This window comes from Mercenaria mercenaria, chromosome 8 (assembly GCF_021730395.1).
Source record: "Mercenaria mercenaria strain notata chromosome 8, MADL_Memer_1, whole genome shotgun sequence".
Lineage (NCBI taxonomy): Eukaryota > Metazoa > Mollusca > Bivalvia > Venerida > Veneridae > Mercenaria > Mercenaria mercenaria.
Genome location: NC_069368.1, coordinates 411,175 through 436,292, shown reverse-complemented (window position 1 = coordinate 436,292; position 25,118 = coordinate 411,175). Strand labels below are relative to the sequence as shown.

General features: G+C 34.8%; 1 protein-coding gene across 1 annotated transcript in view; it reads left to right on the top strand.

Annotated features, from left to right (window-relative positions):
- Positions 1-25,118, top strand: part of LOC123565561 (probable E3 ubiquitin-protein ligase HERC1) — a 182,289-nt gene that overhangs the window by 78,209 nt on the left and 78,962 nt on the right. Inside the window, exons 32-39 of the mRNA XM_053550306.1 lie at positions 413-1,255; positions 1,532-1,730; positions 2,141-2,490; positions 8,057-8,222; positions 10,382-10,518; positions 11,452-11,633; positions 23,187-23,289; positions 24,477-24,704. Coding sequence (XP_053406281.1) covers positions 413-1,255; positions 1,532-1,730; positions 2,141-2,490; positions 8,057-8,222; positions 10,382-10,518; positions 11,452-11,633; positions 23,187-23,289; positions 24,477-24,704 — 2,208 coding nt within the window. The remainder of the gene's footprint in view (positions 1-412; positions 1,256-1,531; positions 1,731-2,140; positions 2,491-8,056; positions 8,223-10,381; positions 10,519-11,451; positions 11,634-23,186; positions 23,290-24,476; positions 24,705-25,118) is intronic.

Here is a 25,118-nt window from a genome sequence, read left to right as displayed (position 1 = left end):
TATGAAGTAAACTTGGGCTTATAGACAGGACATGAATGTACCATGCCCAGCATCTACGTCACAAAAAATTTCAGTGTAAGCAGGTTTCTCAAAAATTGCTTGGCTAAATGTTTTTAAACTTCTCACATGTCTTTGGCATCATCATGACTGAGATTAACTAAAAAGGCAAGTTATATGACTCTACTTGTATTTTGTCAAAATTATGCCTCTTTTCAACTTAGAAATTTCGGTAAAGGTTTTGTATGTAAGCAGGTTTCTCAAAAACCTACATGGCTAAATGCTTTCAGTTTAACACATTTCTTTTGTATCATTATGATATCTTTACACCTAATAGAGATTTAAACTACTTGCTATTTCATTCATAAAAGACTTGAGATATTACAAACATATTTATTTTGATTTCTCTTTTTAGCAGAGTCCGAAGCACCAGTTGAAGCAAACAAATCCATTAGGTTTGGTATGTTAGAGAGAGAGCATGGATCAACTAGAGCGTCTGCAATGTCTGAGACATTTGTTGAACATAATGACAACGAAGACAAAAATTATGAACATTTTTTAGCAAGAGCTTTAGGTGGGGAGCCAGAAAATTCAGACGAATTAAGTGAAAGTAGACAGACAGTAGCAGCTGTCACTGGACAGGAGTTTGCTGAAATCAGTCACCTTGAATGTGAAGCAGGTGTAGAAGATGAGGTTAACAAAGAAGATGGAACAGCTGAAAAAGTTGGTTTAGAATCTGAAGGAGAAAAAGACAGATCTAGAGATACAACTAATGACAGAGAGGAATCACCAATGGAAATAGACAATACTGCTGATGCAAGTGATGACAACAAAGATGGTAATGTTTGCAGACCAAAAGAAACTACCAAACATTCACAAGATGTTGAAATGTCTGAAGATGAAATAATTACAAAGGAGGCAATTGCAATTAAATTCGCAGCGATTCAGGTTACAGCACTGAAAGCAGTACAATGTGTGTTAGCAAGTCAGAAATATGGAGAAATGTTGCTTGTTCCCAAGTCGGACCTTGTTGCTGATAGTAGCAAGGCTCTAACTGATGGTACAGTGGTGAGAAAAGATGAGGACTTCAAGAAAGTGATATGTGAATTCATGAAAAAGCTGATACATATCGCTACAAGCACCTCACCATTTAAACGTGCTGTTGGAATAGACGAGCTGGATAGAACAAGAGCTATGCTGCTGAAAGCTGTAATACAGGAACAAGCTGAAAGAAGAACAAATCTTCCGTCTTTGAAAGGTAAATAGCATACAGTTAAATATGAAATAAAAAAATATGCATAAAGGACTTAGAAGTTTGTGTTGCATATCTTAACAAGCATTTGACCTAGGGTCATTAAACATAGGAATATTATTCAACATGTGAGTAATTCCCCTTTGCTACAGTGACAGTAAGTAGGGTTACTGGTATCCTGCAGACACACATCTAGTTTGTTAACTGCCAAGGAAAGACTTGGAGAAGGCCTTGATTTTGTGTTCTATTTTATGCACTATACAACTGTAATATCTGTTGCAGAGAGATACACCTCAATATGTACAGTGCTACCCACTTCAGGACAGACCTCTGATAGAATGGCAGCATCATTAGCATCATCAGGGTGCAGTACGTCAATGGACAGACAGCCAAGCAGTAGTCATAATGGGGTCAGTAGCCAGGACAGAGACTCTCAGAGAGCCTTACAACAAACTTCCATACTCCAGTATGTCAGGTCAAGGTTAGTTTCTATTTTCTAAAAAAATGGAATTAAATCTCCCTGTATTTGCTGGCGATATTATCTTGTCTGTCAGTTTTGTCTGTCTGTTTGTTCTCCTGTTTGTCAGATTGTTAGAGAGCAGACAACGTGGTGGTGTATTTGTCATGTTTAATAGGGAAATGTTGTTTTTAGGTTAATGTTTCCTGAAAGTGTTATAACAATCCAACAACAGGTAAAGCAGGTATTGAAATTTTTAAACATTTTTGTGTTGAAAATGGCAGAAATCTGCAGTGTGAAATATGGCTATGAAAATGAATTTTTGTTGATTTGTCGCCTTCCAGTCATAATCGTTAATGATTGTTGGAAGTATCATGTAGATGTAGATGTAGATGAACTTTACTTGGAATATATGAAAGTGTATATTTTTTCAGCAATCTTGATGGTAACCTGCTCAGAGGAGGTAGACTGCGTAGTTTACCTCATTATGTGAACAGAACTCAGCAAGATGGAGGAACTTCAGCCAGCCCCAGTCGTGGCCCCTTTGCACCATCAGCAGTCTCTTCCAGAGATCTTGTCAGTGTCCCACTTACAGCCCCACCTTTAAGACGTCCTCCGCCCCCACAGTTCACAACTCCTGGGGTCAACCCGACCCCTAGACAATACAAAAGAAGGATTCAGAGATCACCGTCTCCACCGGTCATGCCCCCAGTATTCACACCATTGATGGAGATGGGATTTTCAATATCTCATATTGAAGCTGCAGTTCAAAGTCAAGAAAGAGGTAAGATTTTTGTCGAGCCCGCTTGGTGTGAGCTCGATATAGTCGCCACTTTTGGCGGTTCAGTGTATGTGCGTCTGTGCGTGTGTCCGTCAGATTTTGTCCTGACCATAACTTTGACATGCATGGAGCAATCTTGTTTATATTTGGCGTGCATGTTTACCTCAATGAGAATGCGTGTCATGTGCAAACCCCATGTTCCTATCTCAAAGGTCAAGGTCACAGTTGGAGGTCAAAAGTCAAATTGAATTTTGTCCAGAGCATTTCTTCTTCATGCATGGTGGAAATTTTGATGTACCTTGGCATGAATGTTCACCATTATGAGTGTCATACACAAGAACCAGGTCCCTAGGTCTAAGGTCAAGGTCACACTTGACAGCTGGCAGGCTCGACATTCTGCCCGTGGGCATACTTGTTATTTTTAGCTCACCTGTCACAAAGTGACAAGCGGCATAGCCAAGATAAAGGGTACCCCTGATGTTGCACATGATGATTTTAAACTCGGTCAAAATTTCATATCTTTAAATATCATGTGATTTCAAGGTACATCCTTTGAGCATAAGAATCTATCAGGGTTTTCTTCAATTATGTGAAATAAAAAAGTTACGGATGCTCAAGGAACCACACCTCTTAGGGCCTATGGACTCTACATACCAAAGCATAACATACCTAGATAGCACAGAAAAAGTTATTCATGGTGTTGAAAATAAGTTAAATAGTTGCTTTAAGATGTTTTCAATATTGCTTTATGGAATATAAAGTTGATTTTATGAATTTCATAATATATCCAGAGCTGGATATCAAAGTACCATCAAATGAGACAATATGCACTGCCTTCCAATTTACATTCTGAACAGAAAACTAAGAAGAGTATGGCAAGCTTCCTTGAAACCTATTAAGAAATATGTATATAAATAGAACTAGAGGTTTCAGATAATAACTTTAAACACTTTTCTGATACAGAACCCAATACAAATTGACATCAAGGCCTACGGACTCTACATCCATGAATGGTTACTAGTAAAATAGTTGCTGCAGTATAATATTTCATAGTCAGTTTCCAGAATTAGTGATATTTTCTGACAGTCTTATAATTCTTAGATCATTTAAGAGCATTATATAACTAACAATTTTATTTTATTTTATTTTTTTTTTGCATTTTGATTATTTAAACTTTGTAAAGACACAAGTGAACAAACTGTTTCATCATTATAAGTACATGAACAAATCATTGAAATGTGTCAGTGTACCTCACTTTCGGTTTTAACAGGAAGATTAATCACATTCTAATATGACTAACAATGCTTTAATCATCAAAACGATATTATGTTGACGTCTCGTCAATGTGATATTTAGCGCCATGTACCCATCAAGAAATAGCACTTTCAAATGTCATGAAACATTTAATTTAATAACATGTTTTAAACAAAATGTCACATTGCAAAAATGTGTTTATTAATTTACAAACATACTTAGTTATTTGCTTTGCTGAATAATTCACAATAATTTTCATCCGAATTGAACTCTACCGCAAAACATATTACTGTTTTTCCGGTCCTGGCATGTATAAACAAAGACCTATTGGCGCCTTGCTTGCGCGAAGAAACAGTTCCATTATGATTATATTTGATATAAATTTTACAATAAAGAAGTTACTAGAATCGAAATAATTTATAGCAAAACAGTGCTTTATCAATATTACTATTTATACACTCGGGCGGTTCAGTCAACAGTACACAAAATTATGCAAAAAAATTGCTTTCTTCAGCAATTTGGTTCCTTGTTACAGGTCTCATGTTTGATATGTTTGTTTCTTTACATTATCTGGAAATAGATCGGTAAATGTAACATAAATGGGACTCGTTATGGAAGTGTAGAGTCCGTAGGCCCCTTGTATAACATTTTAACTTGTATTTATTATCAATACATAAACACTTTGTTAATACAATTTTTATTATAAATGTTATACAGTGTATCCTTAACCTTACTTTATGATACTAAACAAACATCAATATGCATTAGATCTGTAAGATTATTGTTGGAAATTGGCAAAAATATGATTAATTTATTACAATTATATCTTTTTTCCAATTATACTGTTTACTGTCAACATCTTAGATGTTTAAAAGAATGACGCTCTTTTGTTATATCATAAATGAGAAAAATTATTAGTATTAGATATGGATTGTTGCATAAAAAATTCTGATTTAGTTGCATGAATATGGTGGGGCTACGGACTCTACAGGGCTACGGACAACCATTTTTTGTTCAAAACTTTTTTCTGCTTCTTCTCTGAAGAAATGTCTTTTCTGTCGTTAGTGTGTGGGATAACACGAAAATAATCAAAGGTTCACTTTTATATTGCTCTTGTTTTTGTGCAAGCGGTACACTGTTGAAAATGGGGCTACGGACTCTACATAAAAATGTCAAGATTCAGCTATCACTTTTCAGAAAATAATGTAGTGCAAATCAATATCTTGCTTTTAGATGCTGGCAAATGTGTTTCTTTTTCATGATTATAATGATTATATCTGCCAGTTTAAAGAATAACTTTGGTATTCCCTTTGTAGAAACAGAGCAGGTAAAAACCATCAATGCATAACGAAGTGATGGATTTAGTTATTTATAAATATCTTGAATATTTTCGGACCAATTTCAAATCTGTAAAAAGTATGTCTTACCTGAATGTCATTTGAAGTTGAAAACTTGAAATAAAAACTGTAACAAACTAAAATAGTAATTAAACAAATGGTCAAAAAGTAATGAATTTTTCGTGCAACAGCATAATGATTAAAAATGAGGCATTTTTCGACTCTCCAACCCTTGTAAATAAAAAAATACTGAACAAAAGTATGATAAACCATACATCACCAGAAAGCCCTTATAAATATCTTTTTAAAAAAGAATAAGATGATATTGTATTCCTTAAATATTGTCAGAAATCAACATATAACACAGGGGAATATGAAAGTGCCCATTTATTAGCTCATCTGATTTTTTGAAAAAAAAATGATGAGTTATTGTCATCACTTGAGCGGTTGTCGGCGTCGGCGTCGGCGTCAGCGTTGCCTGGTTAAGTTTTATGTTTAGGTCACCTTTTCTCCTAAACTATCAAAGCTATTGCTTTGAAACTTGGAATACTTGTTCACCATCATAAGCTGACCCTGTATAGCAAGAAACATAACTCCATCTTGCTTTTTGCAAGATTTATGGCCCCTTTTGTACTTAGAAAATATCAGATTTCTTGGTTAAGTTTTATGTTTAGGTCAGCTTTTCTCCTAAACTATCAAAGCTATTGCTTTGAAACTTGGAATACTTGTTCACCATCATAAGCAGACCCTGTACATCAAGAAACATAACTCCATCTTGCTTTTTGCAAGATTTATGGCCCCTTTTGGACTTAGAAAATCAGTTTTCTTGGTTAAGTTTTATGTTTAGGTCAGCTTTTATCCTAAACTATCAAAGCTATTGCTTTAAAACTTGCAACACTTGTTCACCATCATAAGTTGACCCTGTACAGCAAGAAACATAACTCCATCCTGCTTTTTGCAAGATTTATGGCCCCTTTTGGACTTAGAAAATATCAGATTTCTTGGTTAAGTTTTATGTTTATGTCAACTTTTTCTCTTAAACTATCAAAGCTATTGCTTTGAAACTTGCAACACTTGTTGACCATCATAAGCTGACCCTGTACAGCAAGCAACATAACTCCATCCTGCTTTTTGCAATAATTATTGCCCTTTTTGGACTTAGAAAATAATTTTCTTGGTTGAGTATTATGTTTAAGTCAACTTTTCTCATAAACTATCAAAGCTATTGCTTTAAAACTTGCAACAGTTTTTCACCATCATAAGTGGACACTGAACATCAAGAAACATAACTCTAACCTGCTTTTGGCAAGAATGATGGCCCTTTTTAGACTTAGAAAATCATGGGTAGGACAATATTTCTATTACACAAAAAAAATCAGATGAGCGTCAGCACCCGCAAGGCGGTGCTCTTGTATTGGCTTTGCCGCAAGGTGAGCTATTGTGACCGCTTGATGTCCGTCGTCCGTCGTGCGTCGTCTGTAGTGCGTCTTCTTGTACAAAACCACATGGCCTAGGGCTTTGATATTTGGTATGTAGCATCATCTAGTGGTCCTCTGCCAAGATTATTCAAATTATCCCCCTAGGGTCAAATGTGGCCCCGCCCCGGGGGTCCCAAGTTTTACATAGACTTATATAGGAAAATAAGTTTAAAAATCTTCTTGTCTGAAACCACAACACTTAGACCTTTGATATTTGGTTGTAGCATTGTCTTATGGTCCTCAACCAAAATTGTTCAAATTGTACCCCTTGGGTGAAAAGAGGCCCTGCCCTGGGGGTCCCAAGTTTTATATAGACTTATATAGGAAAAAGCTTTAAAAATCTTCTTGTCTGAAATCATACGACCTAGGCTTTTGATATTTGGTATGATGCATTGTCTAGTAGTACTCTACAAAAATTGTTCAAATTATGCCCCTGGGGTTAAAAGAGGCCCCACCCTGGGGCCACTTAGTTATTATATGAGTTATATAGGAAAAATACTTAAAAAATCATTTGATCCTATTTCCAAGACTGTTTAATTATAATTACCTGATGACCCCAAGTAATATGATGTCACTTGACTGTGACCTTGACCTACTGACCTACTTTCTTGTTTTTTAAGATACAGCCTTGAAATTTTGATGACATTCACAGTTTTGCACACAACTCGTAAAACTGAATTTCATTGACCATGAATGTGACCTACTGACTTTCTTAATATTTTATCATCAGTTCGACATTTGAAACATGTAGCTCATATATTTCAGGTGAGCAATCCAGGGTCATCATGACCCTCTTGTTTTTCAATTCCATGGAATAGGAATTAAGACAGTAAATTTGCTATTGAAGTTTCATATAAGAAGTCAATAAAACAATGCTTGCTTTGAATATGGTCAAGAAAAATTGTAAGGATTTTATGATTTTAGGGACATTCCTGCAGAGAAGGGTTATTTTATTCAAGGTGGAAAGTATTCATGTCTGTGACATACTTTTGCTTGTTGTTTGATCATTATTGCATTAAATGCATATCATTCTGTACTGTCAAATATTGTCATCTCCAGTGGTTTTTTGGGTCGTTTTTTGGGGCCGAAATTCAGCCCCATTCCCCTTCCCAAAAAGTATGTTGTTTTCCCATATTTCTGAAGAAAAAAATATCACCTGAAAAAACCCTTTCTAGATGTACATGATAATGTAAACTGTACCATTTAAAGCATGAGACAATGTGCTTTTAAATAATTTTCTTTTTTTTTTAGTGTAACATATTTATGAAAAATATTGCTTTTATCACAACGCAAGTTTTCTCATATTTTAGTGGTTAGGGCGCAATTTTCACCTCCTTACGGGCCCCGCCAGCATTCCCCCAAAATTAAAAAAAAAAACACTGACCTCCCTTTTTTACACATCTGAAGGTAAATCTCTCTTCAAATTCAGAAAATACTGAAATTGGTGTTCACTGATTGAAATTTGTTTTGATCTTGCTCTAGAACAAATATTATTTACAGAAATTGATGTATGGGATGTTACTTCACAAGTTGTGAACAGTCTTGCTACATGGATGATTGAACACCCACAGGAAGTAGAGTTAGCAGGACCCCCAGGGGACCCTGGCCCCTCACACAGAGAAACTACACCTACTGATGGTGCTACAGCTGCTAAAAGGTCAAACAGGTATAGGCAAACTTCTCAGTATTGTACATTGTACAGTAAAGTGCTTTGAAAACACAGTCGGGTATGTTTTAAATAAAATGTTTGATTACAAGATAATTTTAGGTCTAATAGGTACAAATAATAATGTTTTAAACCATTCATGCACGCAAATAATAGATGATTTGATGAGAAACTCCTGTTTTATGATTGGCAATAAATTCTATGGGATATTTGAGGTAGAAATGATGAAAAACTGGCATACTGGAAAAACGGTTTCATTTTTAATAGAAAATTAAAAAGATTTCTTTTATGGTGACATTTTTCAAAATCAGTTATAATAAAATCTGTGAAAAGTTCCTTTGGCGGTGTGGAACACAACAACGTGATATAAAAGCAGACTTGGTTGGATTGATTTTGTTCATGAGAGATTATGAAGTGTGCAGCACCACTTCAATAGTGCATAGTGATTTTACAACACTGTTACTAATTTCCAAGTACTTCATTCAAGACTGTTGGCTCTGTATACACTTTTATTGATCTCTTTTACAACTTTAGAGGATCGTTTTTATTCCCTGCTGAAGGCGGAGGGATATTGTTATAATGTTGTCTGTCTGTCTCTTCGTCTGTCAGTCTGTGCATGTGTGCGTTAGTCCGTCCAACTGTAAATTGAAAATGTTAATAATTCAAAAAGTATTGAAGCCAGAATCACCAAACCTCACATAGTTATTAATTAGTACATGGCCTTTGATCACATTTAGTATTATCCCCATTGACCTTGTAAAAGCAGAGTTTTTCCCCTTGATTTTGTAAAAAACAAGGATTTTTGTCTGTATCCAAGTAATTTATTGCTGGATCTCCATGAAACTTTACACAAAAGTAGATCACTTCAGGGTGGTGGCACACACACAGCTTTTGTCAGGATCACTTCAGTAACCAGAGTTATTGCCCTTTAGTTGGTTTACAATCCATAAATTCAAAAATAACAAAGTAATCCATTGATGGATCTTGAAGTTCATGAAATTTACTACAAATATAGATTACTATAGACAGTGACAAGTGCACATCTTTCATCAGGATCTCATCAGTAACTGCAGAGGTATTGCCCTTTAAATGTTTTGAAATTCATAAATTCCTACAAAACAAAGTAACCCATTAATGGATCTTTATGAAACTTAATACAAATATAGATCGCTATAGGGGAGAGTTTTTCCCCTTGATATGTTAAAAAATAGGAACCAACAAACCATGGCACAGTCCTATTATAATACATAATTTGTGTATATGCTTGGGGATATGAATTCACTGAATTTGCCTGTTAGATTATTATTAACTGTTCAGAAATGAGAGAAAAGAGATAAATAGAGGATATTACATGAGTGTCATTCAATATTGAATTTATTAACCCTTACCATGCTGGATACGATCGATTCTGCCTTTGCAACCAGTGTAGATCATGATCAACCTGCACATCCATGCACTCTGATCATGATCTGCACTGTTTGCCATTCAGTCAGTATCTTTTTGGTAAACACCCCTTTTTACAGTAAATTTTTACTGTCGAAATTGATAGATGGACAAGTTCATTATAGAAATTTAGCACGGTTTGACCTGTTTGTTGTGTTTTTTTATACAATGCACAGTTGTTCCCCTTTGTGATTCAGTTTGTCATACATATATTCAAGGTCTGTGACGGTCAGGTGAGCAATTTAGTACAAAGAGAGATAGCAATGTGGAGAATATTCATGTCCATTTATTTAGTTGCTTTGGCAAAAAATGTGGTTGCTAAGTTAGCTAATAGTAAAGAAGAATAACAAAAATGTCTTAGAGTAGGATCCTGTGATAGCTTAAAAAATACAATTCATTATAAAAATAGCAACTCATGAAAACCCCATATACAGATTTAATGGATTAAACGATATAGCACAAACCTGGAGGCATGCTGACCAAATATTCAAAATTAAATTACACAATCTGTGACATAAAAACTGCCTTCAGCTCAAATAACAATATAACATGTTAAGAGATGTAAAACAAATTGATCTGTCACAATTTGTGATCTTAGAAATTTCACAATTTGCAGGTCTATGTATTTTATCAGGAATTGATTAACAATCACTTCATATTTGTTCATCGAAGGAAATGTATTTTGACTACAAGTGGGTGTCTTTGATGTTTTTCAGAGAAGAGACTACAGACGAAGGACCTTCAGAAATGCTGATTGAGGAGTCCGAGAGCAGTGATCCAGGTTTTGTACGAAGACCCCGAAGAATGACACGTTCTCGACATCTTGATATTCGGAGCTTCCTCTCTAATCTTGGTAACCAGTAACTCTTTGATCAGATTTTTCTGTCTTCTATAGTTGTGATATGAGAATGAGCTGGAAAGTTCCTTGCTTGTAGAGTGTTACTATGTATCCTGTTTTTTTTAGCAATCTTTGACAGATGCTGACTCATAGTCTGTATTTACAATCTAAATGATTTACTGTTGATGAACTTTTACAAAGCCATTGTAGTTCAATTCCTGATGAATAACAAAGAGCATGTGATTGGTTATGCTTGTTTTGGCTGGATGTGCTTATTATTTGCAATTTACTGGATATTTTCCATGGAAAACTTGTATGTGATTTTAGAATGTCCACTTTTCCAGCAGTCGCTGTAAGGGGACAACTTCTGACTTCATTGTTTTAAAAGATTAACTCAAATCTGTTATGAGTGGAAAAAATTAAAGTAGGAAAGTAGAAAGAAAAAAAGAAACAGTTAAATAAAAGAAATTATTGAAAGAGTAATTGGGTTACATTGAGATTTATTGGTTAGTATGTGTGGAAACTGCAAAAGTGAAATTTACCCCTGAAAGAAATTGTCTCTTGTCAAAGTGTAACCACCTTGGTAGGATAGTGGAAGAGTGCCCACTTCTTGTGTGGGAGATTATAGGTTCACTCCCTGACTGTGTCATACCAAACACAAGAAAAATGGTATAAATAGCTTCCTCGCTTAATGCTCAGCATTAAGAGGATAGTGTTAGGACTGGTCAGCATGGTGTCAGTATAATTTGCATTATAGGGTTATTGTGTCACATATCTATGTTGTGATATTCCACTGAGGCTGCACTGTAAAGTTGGGTATTGTGTGCACTGCAAGTCGACACCCTCATTTATAAAGCTAAAATATTGTTGAAAAAGATGCTAGACCCAAACACACTGACGTACACCTGTCAAATTGTGCAGAAAACAATTAAGTATTTTTATTGATAGGTGAAGAGAGAAGAGCAGAAAGAGCTGAGCGAAGTAGCCAGGACCTGGCCCCAGAGGCTCGAACCTTGGTAGATCTGTATGATGAAGTCTTAGACCTGCAGGAAGAGCTGTACACTGACATGGCTACAGATGATATTTTCAGTTATGATAACAGAGAAGCATTAGACCTGTTTTCAGCTCTTGTGAGTGATTTGTTTGCCATTAATTATTACGATTTAGCATGTTATAACACAGTCAGATTTGTTGTTACTTTTTAGCTTCACTGAAAAAGTTGCCCATAAAAAAGATTTGAAGATCCATTTGCAAGTCTGCTCTCTAAAAATTAATATTTAGACCAGTCTTTGAGTATAACCTTCCCTTTTGTCAACTTTAATTTTATGCAAATTTAGGTCCCATCAGATGCTGGATATCTGAGGCTTGTCTCAAAATATTTTAAAGATTAAACAGTTTGGTGTTTTTCAATTTAACTAGTGTGATGCGGTATGACCAGTCAGATACTGAAGATCGAAGACTTGTCTGGTTTTGAGACTGATCTCACATACACCCTCAGTCAAACAAAGTTTAAATTTCATTCTGCTTTGTTACAGTAGTCTTCTATGCTTCCAGAGAATGTTTGTGCAGATTTTGTGCCCCAACCTGAATGTGTAGTTGTGCACCTGGGGTTTCGCGTCCGGATTCATTCAGTCGTGTAGGAGTTATGGCTCCTGACCTTGTAAAAATTGGTCATTTTAGTGTTGTGTCACGTCTAGCTCCAAAAGTATTTGACGTAGAGTCACAAAGCTTTACAGGAATGTTGGTCAGCATGTGTAGTTGTGCACCTGGGGTTTCGCGTCCGGATTCATTCAGTCGTGTAGGAGTTATAGCCGCTGACTTAGTAAAAAATTGGTCATTAGATCACCTGTCACATAGTGACAAGGTGAGCTTTTGTGATCACGCAGCGTCCGTCGTCTGTCCGTGCGTGCGTCTGTAAACTTTTGCTTGTGACCACTCTAGAGGTCACATTTTTTGTGGGATCTTAATGAAAGTTGGTCAGAATGTTCATCTTGATGATATCTAGGTCAAGTTCGAAACTGGGTCACGTGCCTTCAAAATCTAGGTCAGTAGGTCTAAAAATAGAAAAACTTTGTGACCTCTCTAGAGGCCATATATTTCAAAAGATCTTCATGAAAATTGGTCAGAATGTTCATCTTGATGATATCTAGGTCAAGTTTGAAACTGGGTCACGTGCCTTCAAAAACTAGGTCAGTAGGTCTAAAAATAGAAAAACCTTGTGACCTCTCTAGAGGCCATATATTTCATAAGATCTTCATGAAAATTGGTCAGAGCGTTCACCTTGATGACATCTAGGTCAAGTTCGAAACTGGGTCACGTGCCTTCAAAAACTAGGTCAGTAGGTCAAATAATAGAAAAACCTTGTGACCTCCCTAAAGGCCATATTTTTCATGGGATCTGTCTGAAAGTTGGTCTGAATGTTCATCTTGATGATATCTAGGTCAAGTTCGAAACTGGGTCATGTATGGTCAAAAACAAGTCAGTAGGTTTAAAAATAGTAAAACCTTGTGACCTCTCTAGAGGCCATATATTTCATGAGATCTTCATGAAAATTGGTCAGAATGTTCACCTTGATGATATCTAGGTCAGGTTTGAAACTGGGTCGCGTGCCTTCAAAAACTAGGTCAATAGGTCAAATAATAGAAAAACCTTGTGACCTCTCTAGAGGCCATATTTTTCATGGGATCTGTATGAAAGTTGGTCAGAATGTTCATCTTGATGATATCTAGGTCAAGTTCGAAAGTGGTTCACGTGCCATCAAAAACTAGGTCAGTAGGTCAAATAATAGAAAAACCTTGTGACCTCTGTAAAGGCCATATTTTTATGGGATCTTAATGAAAGTTGGTCAGAATGTTCATCTTGATGATATCTAGGTCAAGTTCGAAACTGGGTCACGTGCCTTCAAAATCTAGGTCAGTAGGTCTAAAAATAGAAAAACTTTGTGACCTCTCTAGAGGCCATATATTTCAAAAGATCTTCATGAAAATTGGTCAGAATGTTCATCTTGATGATATCTAGGTCAAGTTTGAAACTGGGTCACGTGCCTTCAAAAACTAGGTCAGTAGGTCTAAAAATAGAAAAACCTTGTGACCTCTCTAGAGGCCATATATTTCATAAGATCTTCATGAAAATTGGTCAGAGCGTTCACCTTGATGACATCTAGGTCAAGTTCGAAACTGGGTCACGTGCCTTCAAAAACTAGGTCAGTAGGTCAAATAATAGAAAAACCTTGTGACCTCCCTAAAGGCCATATTTTTCATGGGATCTGTCTGAAAGTTGGTCTGAATGTTCATCTTGATGATATCTAGGTCAAGTTCGAAACTGGGTCATGTATGGTCAAAAACAAGTCAGTAGGTTTAAAAATAGTAAAACCTTGTGACCTCTCTAGAGGCCATATATTTCATGAGATCTTCATGAAAATTGGTCAGAATGTTCACCTTGATGATATCTAGGTCAGGTTTGAAACTGGGTCGCGTGCCTTCAAAAACTAGGTCAATAGGTCAAATAATAGAAAAACCTTGTGACCTCTCTAGAGGCCATATTTTTCATGGGATCTGTATGAAAGTTGGTCAGAATGTTCATCTTGATGATATCTAGGTCAAGTTCGAAAGTGGTTCACGTGCCATCAAAAACTAGGTCAGTAGGTCAAATAATAGAAAAACCTTGTGACCTCTGTAAAGGCCATATTTTTATGGGATCTGTATGAAAGTTGGTCTAAATGTTCACCTTGATGATATCTAGGTCAAGTTCGAAACAGGGTCATGTGCGGTCAAAAACTAGGCCAGTAGATCTAAAAATAGAAAAACCTTGTGACCTCCCTAGAGGCCATACTTGTGAATGGATCTCTATAAAAATTGGTCAGAATTTTTATCTTGATGATATCTAGGTCAAGTTCGAAAGTGGGTCACGTGCCTTCAAAAAGTAGGTCAATAGGTCAGATAATGAAAAAACGTTGTGACCTCTCTAGAGGCCATACCCTTGAATGGATCTTCATGAAAATTGGTCAGAATGTTCACCTTGATGATATCTAGGTCAAGTTTGAAACTGGGTCACGTGCCGTAAAAAAACTAGGTCAGTAGGTCAAATAATTAAAAAACCTTTTGACCTCTCTAGAGGCCATACTTTTTATGGGATCTGTATGAAAGTTGGTCTGAATGTTCATCTTGATGATATCTAGGGCAAGTTTGAAACTGGGTCAACTGCGGTCAAAAACTAGGTCTGTAGGTCTAAAATTAGAAAAATCTTTTGACCTCTCTAGAGGTCATATTTTTCAATGGATCTTCATGAAAATTGATCTGAATGTTAACCTGGATGATATCTAGGTCAGTTTCGAAACTGGGTCATGTACAGTCAAAAACTAGGCCAGTAGGTATAAAAATAGAAAAACCTTGTGACCTCTCTAGAGGCCATATTTTTCATGAGATCTTCATGAAAATTAGTGAGAATGTTCATCTTGATGATATCTAGGTAAAGTAAAGTTCAAAACAGGGTCACGTACCTTCGAAAACTAGGTCAATAGGTCAAATAATAGAAAAACCTTGTGACCTCTCTAGAGACCATATTTTTCAATGGATCTTCATGAAAATTGGTCAGAATTTTTATCTTGATAATATCTAGGTCAAGTTCAAAAATGGGTCACATGAGCTCAAAAACTAGGTCACTATGTCAAATAATAGAAAAAACAACGTCATACTCAAAACTGGGTCATGTGGGAAGAGGTGAGCGATTCAGGACCATCATGGTCCTCTTGTTCATTTTGGTCCGCCCCCTATTTTCAGAGTTATGGCCCCTGAAATAGTCAAAAATGCATATTTTCACCTTGTGATGCACCTAGTTCAAAAAGTATTTAATATAAGTGGTTAAAAACTTGCATAAGTCTTTATCATGATATAAACTTGCACACCTTTTTATTTTTTGGCTGGCTTCATCCCCTATTTTTAAAGTTATGGCCCCTGAAATAGTAAAAAAAATGCACATTTTCACCTAATTATGTGCCTAGCTCAAAAAGTATTTGATATAAATTTATGAAACTTTGCTTGGGTCTCTATCATGATATGTCCTTGCACACTTGGCATTCTTCCTGAGAAGCTTGGCATTTATTACAAAGTTATGGCCCTTGAAATAGCCAAAATAGTGGATTTTTTGTTTGTGATGCTCATAGCTCAAAAAGTATATGGCCTAGAATAATGAATCTTTTTCATAAAATATTTGTTGAGGCTATACCCCATTAAGACTGCAAACATTTGAATTATTTCCCCTATTTGTGACAAATGTACCAGTGGGGGAGGGGGCACACCCTTTGTCCTACAGACACATTATAGTTTTAAATAGCAACATACTGTTTTCCCAAAGTTGATCTGTGTTCTTTATCATGTAGTGGGGGCATCTGTGTCCCATGGACACATTTCTAGTTCTATTTCTAGGCCAATTACCAATCTCACTGAGTCATGTTCCATAACTCTGACATGTATTTTGAGCAAATTATGCCCCCTTTTGGACTTAGAATACTGGTTAAAGTTTTACATGCAAGTTACTATCTTCAAAACTAATGCAGATATTGAATTGAAACTTCACTTGACAATGTGTCATCGGGGTTATAAAACTAGTTGATAGCATCAAGTCCCATAACTCTGATATGCATTTTAGCCAAATTGTGCCCCCTATTGGACTTAGAAAATCCTGATTAAAATTTTGTGTGCAAGTACATACAGCTATTACTTAAAGGCATATAGATTTGAAACTTATTTTTTCAATTTCTAGATCAATTACAAACCTAACTGGATCAAGTCCCATAACTCTGACGTGTATTTTGGGCAAATTATGCCCCCTTTTGGACTATGAAGATTCTGGTTGAAGTCTTATGTGCAAGTTACTATCTGCAGAACAAATGCAGATATTAAGTTGAAACTTCACATGTGCCTTCATGGTTATAAAACTAGTTGATAGAATCAAGTCCCATGCATTTTGGTCAAATTCTGTCCCCTTTTGAACTTAAAATGCTTTTAATATTTTAACATTTGGGTAATATTTTCCTGCTTCAGGGACAATATTTCGATTAGTTGAGCATTGGCTGTCTTACGAACAGCTCTCGTTTTGAGTCAAGCACTGAGAAAAGTCAAGCACGCTGTCTTATGGACAGCTCTTGTATCAAAAGTGGTTTCTAAACTCAGTTAAATGTGACCATGACTGAGAAAATGGGTCCAGATGAGGAATGTTGACATTTTTAGGTTTTTGCATATTTAGAAAGTATATTCATTCGGAAATAAATCCTGAAAATTTCAGATGAAAATCTTCAAAATTGTCAATTTTATGACAGATTTCGTAACATAGATATTAAAAATAAAAACAGTACATTTCAGTTATCCTTTCTTTCTAGTTTATTCCTGACATACTGGTAATGGCTAACAATTCTGAAATAAATTTATCTTTTGTTACAATTGCATGATATAAGTAAGATCCCTTCTTAATACACAAAATGATAATCAATTAAAATCTACAACAATTTCTATAAAAATATTTCTAAAATTGTGTTACCATGGCAACAAATATATTAAAATCCCTTTTCTATGATAAAACTTTAAAAAAAACATGTTAGCTTGAAATATGGATGTTAAAAAGTAAAATATATTAAGGCATATGTATTTACAAAAATAAACTGAAAATTTCCCATGAAAATATTAAGAATGTTTGGTTTTATGACAGTTTTTGTAACACGGGTAATAACCATAAGAATAAGATAGATTTGTCATTGTTTCTTCATAACTTGTCTTTTACATGCTGATAATAAATGACTACTTTGGAAAAAAAGAACCTTCTATTACTATGAAATTTTATTTTTGTGATGCTTTCTTAAAACAGAAAAATACAGCTAATTTAAATCTTTCATATTTTCTATGAAAGCATTATTCAAATTGCGTTACCATGGCAACATATGCAATAAATTGCTTTTTCTACAATAGTACTTAAAATAAAAGCTTAATTTAAAATAATGTTTCTTGTAAGTTGAATATAACAAAGTATATGTATGCGAAAGTAAAATTTGAAAATTATATGTGAAAAGATATAAAATGTTTGGTTTTATGACAGATCTTGTAACATGGGTAATAACCACAAGAGTAAACTATTTCAGTGGTTGTTTCTTCAGTTTGTGTTTTCACTTATTGGTAATCACTGGCTATTTTTAAATAAATGAATCTTCTTTTACAAAGAATATTTAGATATTCACTTAAAGTGCAAAGATCTAGCTGGCTAAAGTCCTTCACATTTTCTATAAAAAACATTATTAAATTATGTTACCATGGCAACATATGCATTTGATTCTGTTTTCTACAATAGTACTTTAAAAAAGAGCTAAATTTGGAAAAGTGTTTCAGATAACTTGAATATTATAAAATGAAACATATATTACTATTGATTTTTTAGCTCATCTGATTTTTTGAAAAAAAATGATGAGTTATTGTCATCACTTGAGCGGTTGTCGGCGTCAGCGTCGGCGTCGGCGTTGCCTGGTTAAGTTTTATGTTTAGGTCAGCTTTTCTCCTAAACTATCAAAGCTATTGCTTTGAAACTTGGAATACTTGTTCACCATCATAAGCTGACCCTGTATAGAAAGAAACATAACTCCATCTTGCTTTTTGCAAGATTTATGGCCCCTTTTGTACTTAGAAAATATCAGATTTCTTGGTTAAGTTTTATGTTTAGGTCAACTTTTCTCCTAAACTATCAAAGCTATTGCTTTGAAATTTGGGAATACTTGTTCACCATCATAAGCGACCCTGTACATCAAGAAACATAACTCCATCTTGCTTTTGCAAGAATTATTGCCCCTTTGGACTTAGAAAATCAGTTTTTCTTGGTTAAGTTTTATGTTTAGGTCAGCTTTTATCCTAAACTATCAAAGCTATTCCTTTAAAACTTGCAACACTTGTTCACCATCATAAGCTGCCCCTGTACAGCAAGAAACATAACTCCATCCTGCTTTTTGCAAGATTTATGGCCCCTTTTGGACTTAGAAAATATCAGATTTCTTGGTTAAGTTTTATGTTTAGGTCAACTTTTTCTCTTAAACATCGAAGCTATTGCTTTAAAAAACTTGCAACTCTTTTTCACCATCATAAGTGACCCTGTACAGCAAGAAACCCTAACTCCATCCTGTTTTTTGCAATAATTATTGCCCTTTTTGGACTTAAAAAATCATTTTTTTGGGTTGAAATATTATGTTTAAGTCAACTTTTCTCATAAACTATCAAAGCTATTGCTTTAAAACTTGCAACAGTTTTTCACCATCATAAGTGGACACTGTACACAAGAAACATTAACCTCTATCCTGCTTTTTGCAAGAGTGATGGCCCTTTTTTAGACTTAGGAAAATCAGGGTAGGACAATTTTTCTATTATACAAAAAAAATCAGATGAGCGTCAGCACCCGCAAGGCGGTGCTCTTGTTTTATTGTTTATGCTTATTTTAAAGTAGAATACTAGAAAGTACAGCTAATTAAAAATATTCCATATTTTCTAGGAAAATTGTGTTACCATGGCGACATAGTTTTAAATTCCCTTTTCTACAAAAATTTCTTAAAAGCAAGAGCTTATTTTAAAAAAAGGGTATTTCTAATAAGTTAAATATTTGAAGTATAAGTTAAATTAAAATATTCAGGAAAAAAATCTGAAAATTCCACATAAAAATTTTAAAAACAGCCATGTTCGTAACAAAAGTAGTTATGTAAGAATAAACATCCCTTTCCTCATAATCTGTTTTTTTCACTGGCTAGTTATAACTGACAATACAAAAAGGTGAAAAATTCTTTACCTTTACATTATATACTGTAGATCCCTTACTGAAATACAAATCCAAAATTTTCAATGAAATATAATTTGAATTATGTTACCATGGCAACATACATACTAAATTCCTTTTTCTAAAAATACTTTAAAAATTTAAAACACAACAGCTTAACTTTTGATGGAAGGTTACACTCCCTACAAACTCTGATGAAAAGTAAATATCTATTTCCAGCCAATACTTTAATGTAGGTAACTAAAACTACAACCTTTACTTGATGTTTAACCTTAACAGCTAAAACACTCAATATGAACAGCAAAACAGGCTAAAGTGTTGTGTATTAAAACGTTTGAATTCAACAACAATTTCTATCTTTTACATGCACTTCCTTTTTTTCAGTTCTCAGAAAAATTTCCTGGCCAATCACAATTTCAGTTTTCAGTTGAAGTGGTTTGGGACAAACAAATCCTTCGACTTTTCAGACAAGTACTTTTCTCTTATGATTTTCATACAGGTACCATTGATGGGCTTGTGTCATTCCATGTCAATAATATTTGTTTGGAAAGGGGGAGTAGATTTTAGTAAGTTAACTGGACTGTCACTTTTACACTAACAATCCAGGTGTTTCTGCAGGACATGATAAAGTGGTAACACTTGGTTATCTTCTTCAAAAGTTTAAAAATTGTGATAAGATATTTCTCCACGGTAGAATGTGACAGGATTTAAATCATTGTTGACCAACTGTGCAGTGTTATGGCCTTCTTTGATGACTGACACACTGTTCAGCAATATCATGTATTATTAAAGGTCTCAGCATTCACCCTCCTCCACAGATTCTTCTAAATACCAAAGTGCAAGTCAGATTCAAACTTTGAATGGTCTGTGATCATTGTTGAATATTCAATCGATCTGTGTTATCCTGTAACAAATAAGTAAAACATATTATTTTAAAAAAATTAACCATATTTTTTTAAAAATAATTAACCTAGGAGTCTCTTTATTTAATAAAAGCAGAGTTATCACTATTGATAATAATGATTCTTTAAATTTTTTACACCAATGCTCTAAAATATTGACAAACAGAATGACAACAGCGACTGTCAGTATATAAAATGTACTTTGTTTGTAGATTTTGATTACTGCAAATAGGATGTTCTAAAAAAATTTTTGCATTTATTGGGTTAACCCTAAACCTGCTAAATTTGTAAAATTGACTACTCCATCTTTAAATAGAGACAGTACCATTTATAGCTTATAGGGGGTTCTCATAGAAAATTTGCAAAGTATCAAACACTGCAGATCATGATCAGACTGCACAGATATGCAGGTTGATCTTGATCTGCACTGGTTGCCTCATGCAGCCTAAGGGTTAAAAGTATGCACTGTTTTAACAGCTATCAAAAATGGTTGTTACCTAGTAAAAGTCTCCACAGACTGTACCACACCAAGATGTTATTTCTGTTCTAGTTAGCAACATTGTCAAAATGGAATACCAATACAGGTAGTGATGTACCATGCTCATAAGTTGTCTGCCCCTTAACCAACTGAGTTGCTTCATAAACAAGAGGAAACACTTGCATTCCTGAAAAAAGATTTAAAAGTCTTTGGTAAAAGTATCTGTTATCTTCATGTATCTCAGGAACCCTTACAGTCTTCATTCTAATCTATATTCTTGGTGCAATAAAACTGGTAAAAAAATTCAATCACATCACAATGTCTAAGTCAAGAATGGGTTAATTAAATTTGAAAATAATAACAAATTTCAATTAAACTAAATTACAATTAATTGATCTACTTTGAATACTTTAAATTTAAAATTCCTATTTTTTAGAATGAGATATCAACTTATACACATGTACATGGTGTGTTAAGCATTCAAATCATCCATGTACTTATTGAGGCCACCCGATTTTCTCAGGCTAATAGCCAAAGTAATGAGACTTTACACCAACTGATCCTCCTCAAAACCCGATTGTTGAAATTAAATTTCAATAATGCCAGTTTTTTTCAGTTAAGCCCATTAATAGTCTAGTACATGTTACATACATTGTACAAATATTGAGGTAGAAGTAACTTATTTTGAATTGACTCCAACAAAACCTAGACAAGGTAAAAAAATAAAAATATTACATTAAAAATTTTAATAAGAGCCATTAGCTGCAGTTACTTAACCTGAACCTCAAAGCACATCCAAATATGTTACATTTTCTTGGATCTAAATTAACAGACCAATTTCCTGGCTGTTGTAGAGTATATGAACCAGCTGTATAGTGGAATGAACATCAAAGGAACAAGGAATATCATCTGAAAGAAGATACATTACATGTACTGTAAACATCACTAAAAACAAAAACTTCATGGATACTAAATTAATAATGTGATTGTGAAAGGTTTCATTAAAATTACCACAAAATACTATTAAAGTTATTTTACTATGAATCTATTTTTTCAGATCATAAATTGTTTTACATACAGCAAGGCTCAAAAATTTCATAATTAAAAAGATTTTCATTATATGGGATAAATTCCCCCTATCCAAAAAAAAAAATCATCCTGTTACAAAAATTCTGAATCAACAATAATAGAAAAAGAGAGTAGTCACCAGACAGAAATAACATGACTTATGAGATCAAAAGCAAAAAAAAGTTACCATTTTTTAAATGGAAGTGTCTAGAAAATCCCCGGAACCAGAAACCTAGCCGGTGTTCAGCCAACCGGTTTAAAAGGATGCCTAGCTTATCCAAATTTCTATCCTATAGGGGTTTCCTAGGTGTCCCCTAATCAATTTTAAAAATTTTAACGCCCTTTCAGGTGAATATTCAAACCTATGCCAAAAAATGATACAATAAATTTATTTCCTTACAGTATTCATATATAAAAAGATCGCCGAACAGCTAGAAAAACATTCGCGGAGAGGCTAGTCGTAATGTTGCCGGACAGCTAGAATGCAGGGTAGGCGTCCGGTTACCGGACATCAGCATATTTCCTTTTAAAATACCTTGGCTACTACTTGAGAGGGGACTTTTCGAGAAATGATGTGACACAGGCAGGCATCTATAAGTCTGCATCAAATTTATTAATTATCATTGCTACATGTATATTGTATTTTCCATAATAATGCTTACTATGGACAATGAACTAATTTGATGAATCCTGGTCACCTCGAGTAAGAAGCTGCCTGCCTTCTATAATCTTTGTGATAACCCAACTGGCCATTTTATATTAAATACACGGGCATAGTGAAATCATCTGTGTTTAGTGGCCACAAGATAAATTTCATAAATTTCCCTCGGTATGTTTTGGATTCACTTCCGGGTAAAAAAAAAACGACTTATTTCAGTGAAAGTTTCAAATATATTAGAGAACTTCATTAACAGCTGTTTTTAAATGGTACTTACCAAATCAGTAAACAGTATTACAAGTCTCAGATCCCTTCATCGTTGAACAAAAGGTAGTTAAACAAAAGTAAACTTCACATGCTTCCCTGTTTTACTGTTGAAATCCGAAACCGGAAACATAGCGAAGGGGAAACAACTGATTTTCAACGAAATATTTTGCCTCAGGCGTAATACCACTATTTTTTTACAGGTCTGATGTCTAAATATTCTTTCTGTAGTAGGCTGTCATCAATCATGTAACAAGCAGTCGTACTTTAACGGTCAAACCTTTGCTAATTAAAACATGTGTAAAAAAGCTGCGCGCGTAAACTTGGCGCAACTTTAAACGTCGTTTCTCGATATTACGTCATGCCGCATCTGGACCGGTTTTCAAAGACGACGTCACAAATATTCTTTTGGGCTCAGCTCTTTTATGTTTCAGATGTTTTACATATGCAAGGAAGTTTTTTGTACACATTATAAAAGGTTGTAATAACATCGAAGGATTGTTGTTTTTTCTTTAAGAGACGTGATATAGAAGAAGATATTTCTGTGACATGTGAGCTCTGTGGGGAACTAACTTTAAATTTCAACAGACACATGAGATCCCAGCATCCAGGATGTGGAGGTAAATGGAATAGTTTTATCAGCTTTTCATAACACATACACAATACAGACACACAAAGGTTTTTCCTAGTGAAGTGTGTTTTATTAAAAAAGAAGCTCATTGCTGTTACAGTATCTAAGGCATTGCAGCCATCTCAGCTTGTTCATGTTTAAAGTGCTCATGGTGAGCTATTGTGAATGCCCTGTTATCAAAATTCTAATGTTAACCCTCTAGGTCTTGTTTATAAACTGGAGGCCACACCTGATCTTCATCATGAAATTTGCCAGAATATTGTTAAAAATAGTTCACAAGCTCCAATCATAGAGAAAGTCAGTTAAAGTTCTACCTGATAAGCTTAAAGCATGATCAGAATATTTGTTTGGTGAAATTGTCGGCGTAGCCCAAAGCCGGCATTAATATATGGGTTCGTCTGTGTGGACGTAAGGACAAAGTCTGTAAATGTAAATATCAAAGATATTTAATAATAAGTAAATGCATGTAATGCATAAACAGAACGTTGCATACAATGATCTAATGACAAGTGCAACAAAGCATTGCATTTTTCATTAAAACAATACAATGACTGACTAAAACAAGTAAACAACTCCAGACTAAGGTTACCCAAATCCGTGTATTGAACTAACGTAGAAAAATACCTAAATGCACAGTTGCCTATATACATATGTATTTAATAATTAATAAGTGCTGCTATTTGATATTCTTATAACAAATACTCAAAAGGTTGAGATAATGTACTAACCTGCAAATGTAAATATCAAAGATATTTAATAATAAGTAAATGCATGTAATGCATAAACAGAACGTTGCATACAATGATCTAATGACAAATGCAACAAAGCATTGCATTTGTCACCTGAGCACAATAGGCAACGTCATGGGTGAATAGTTAATATAGGTTAGTAACTAACAGTATAGGAGGGAATGGGATAACGGTACAGTGGATAGGATTATAGGAATATGACTGAATAAGGTGCTATGTAGCATAAAAGAAAATGAAAAACACGGGTATGGTGGAAATAGTATATTTATATTTTACGGCCCTCTTGTAATTAAACACATTAAGCTTCAGCCCTATGACAAAATCTAGGCCAAATTGCATACATGGTTACCCGGAGAAGGTCAGCCTTGGAAGTTTGTAGTGCTAGTTGCTCACAAGCTCTGGTTTGAACTATTTTGTTTACATACAGGAAGCTGTGATAACCATGGTTACCGTAGTACAGGAAGTTACTGTGGTGGTTGGTTTGGTGGTCAGTGCGGCACAGGACATCCATTCTTCTTGATGTGTCCGACCTGTCGACAGCGCTATTTGAGCCAACCAAGTATGCCTGACAGAGGAACGGATGTAGGTACGAGTGAAGAACTGTGTGAAAAGTCTTCAGAGTTCCAAGACAGTAATGACTCCATACCATTGTCAGGTACTCGAAGTTTCCACAATTTAAGTATTTTCAATTTAATATACTTAACAACAGTGTTTTACCTTACCTGTACAGATTCTGAGTCGGAGGTTTTAAAATAGAAACAGTGGAAAACCACAGGTCACCAAACATAACATACATGAAAATGCTGTCGGTTTGATTAAGCCTGTTCATGGACAGTTGTGGAAATGCAAGTTTTTGTCCATGCCTATTAGACCAAGGTTGAGCAGAACTCGACATTTACACATGTTTCAAGTACCAAATAAAATTTAGAGACACCGACAGGTGTATTCATACGGCAAAGTACATTGAACTTTCAATGATACACTGAAGTGCAATTTCATGAAAAGTTGTGTATGGTCCCAAGTGAAAATAATTCCACTTTTTGTCCTTCCATTTAGTGGTCTCTTAATG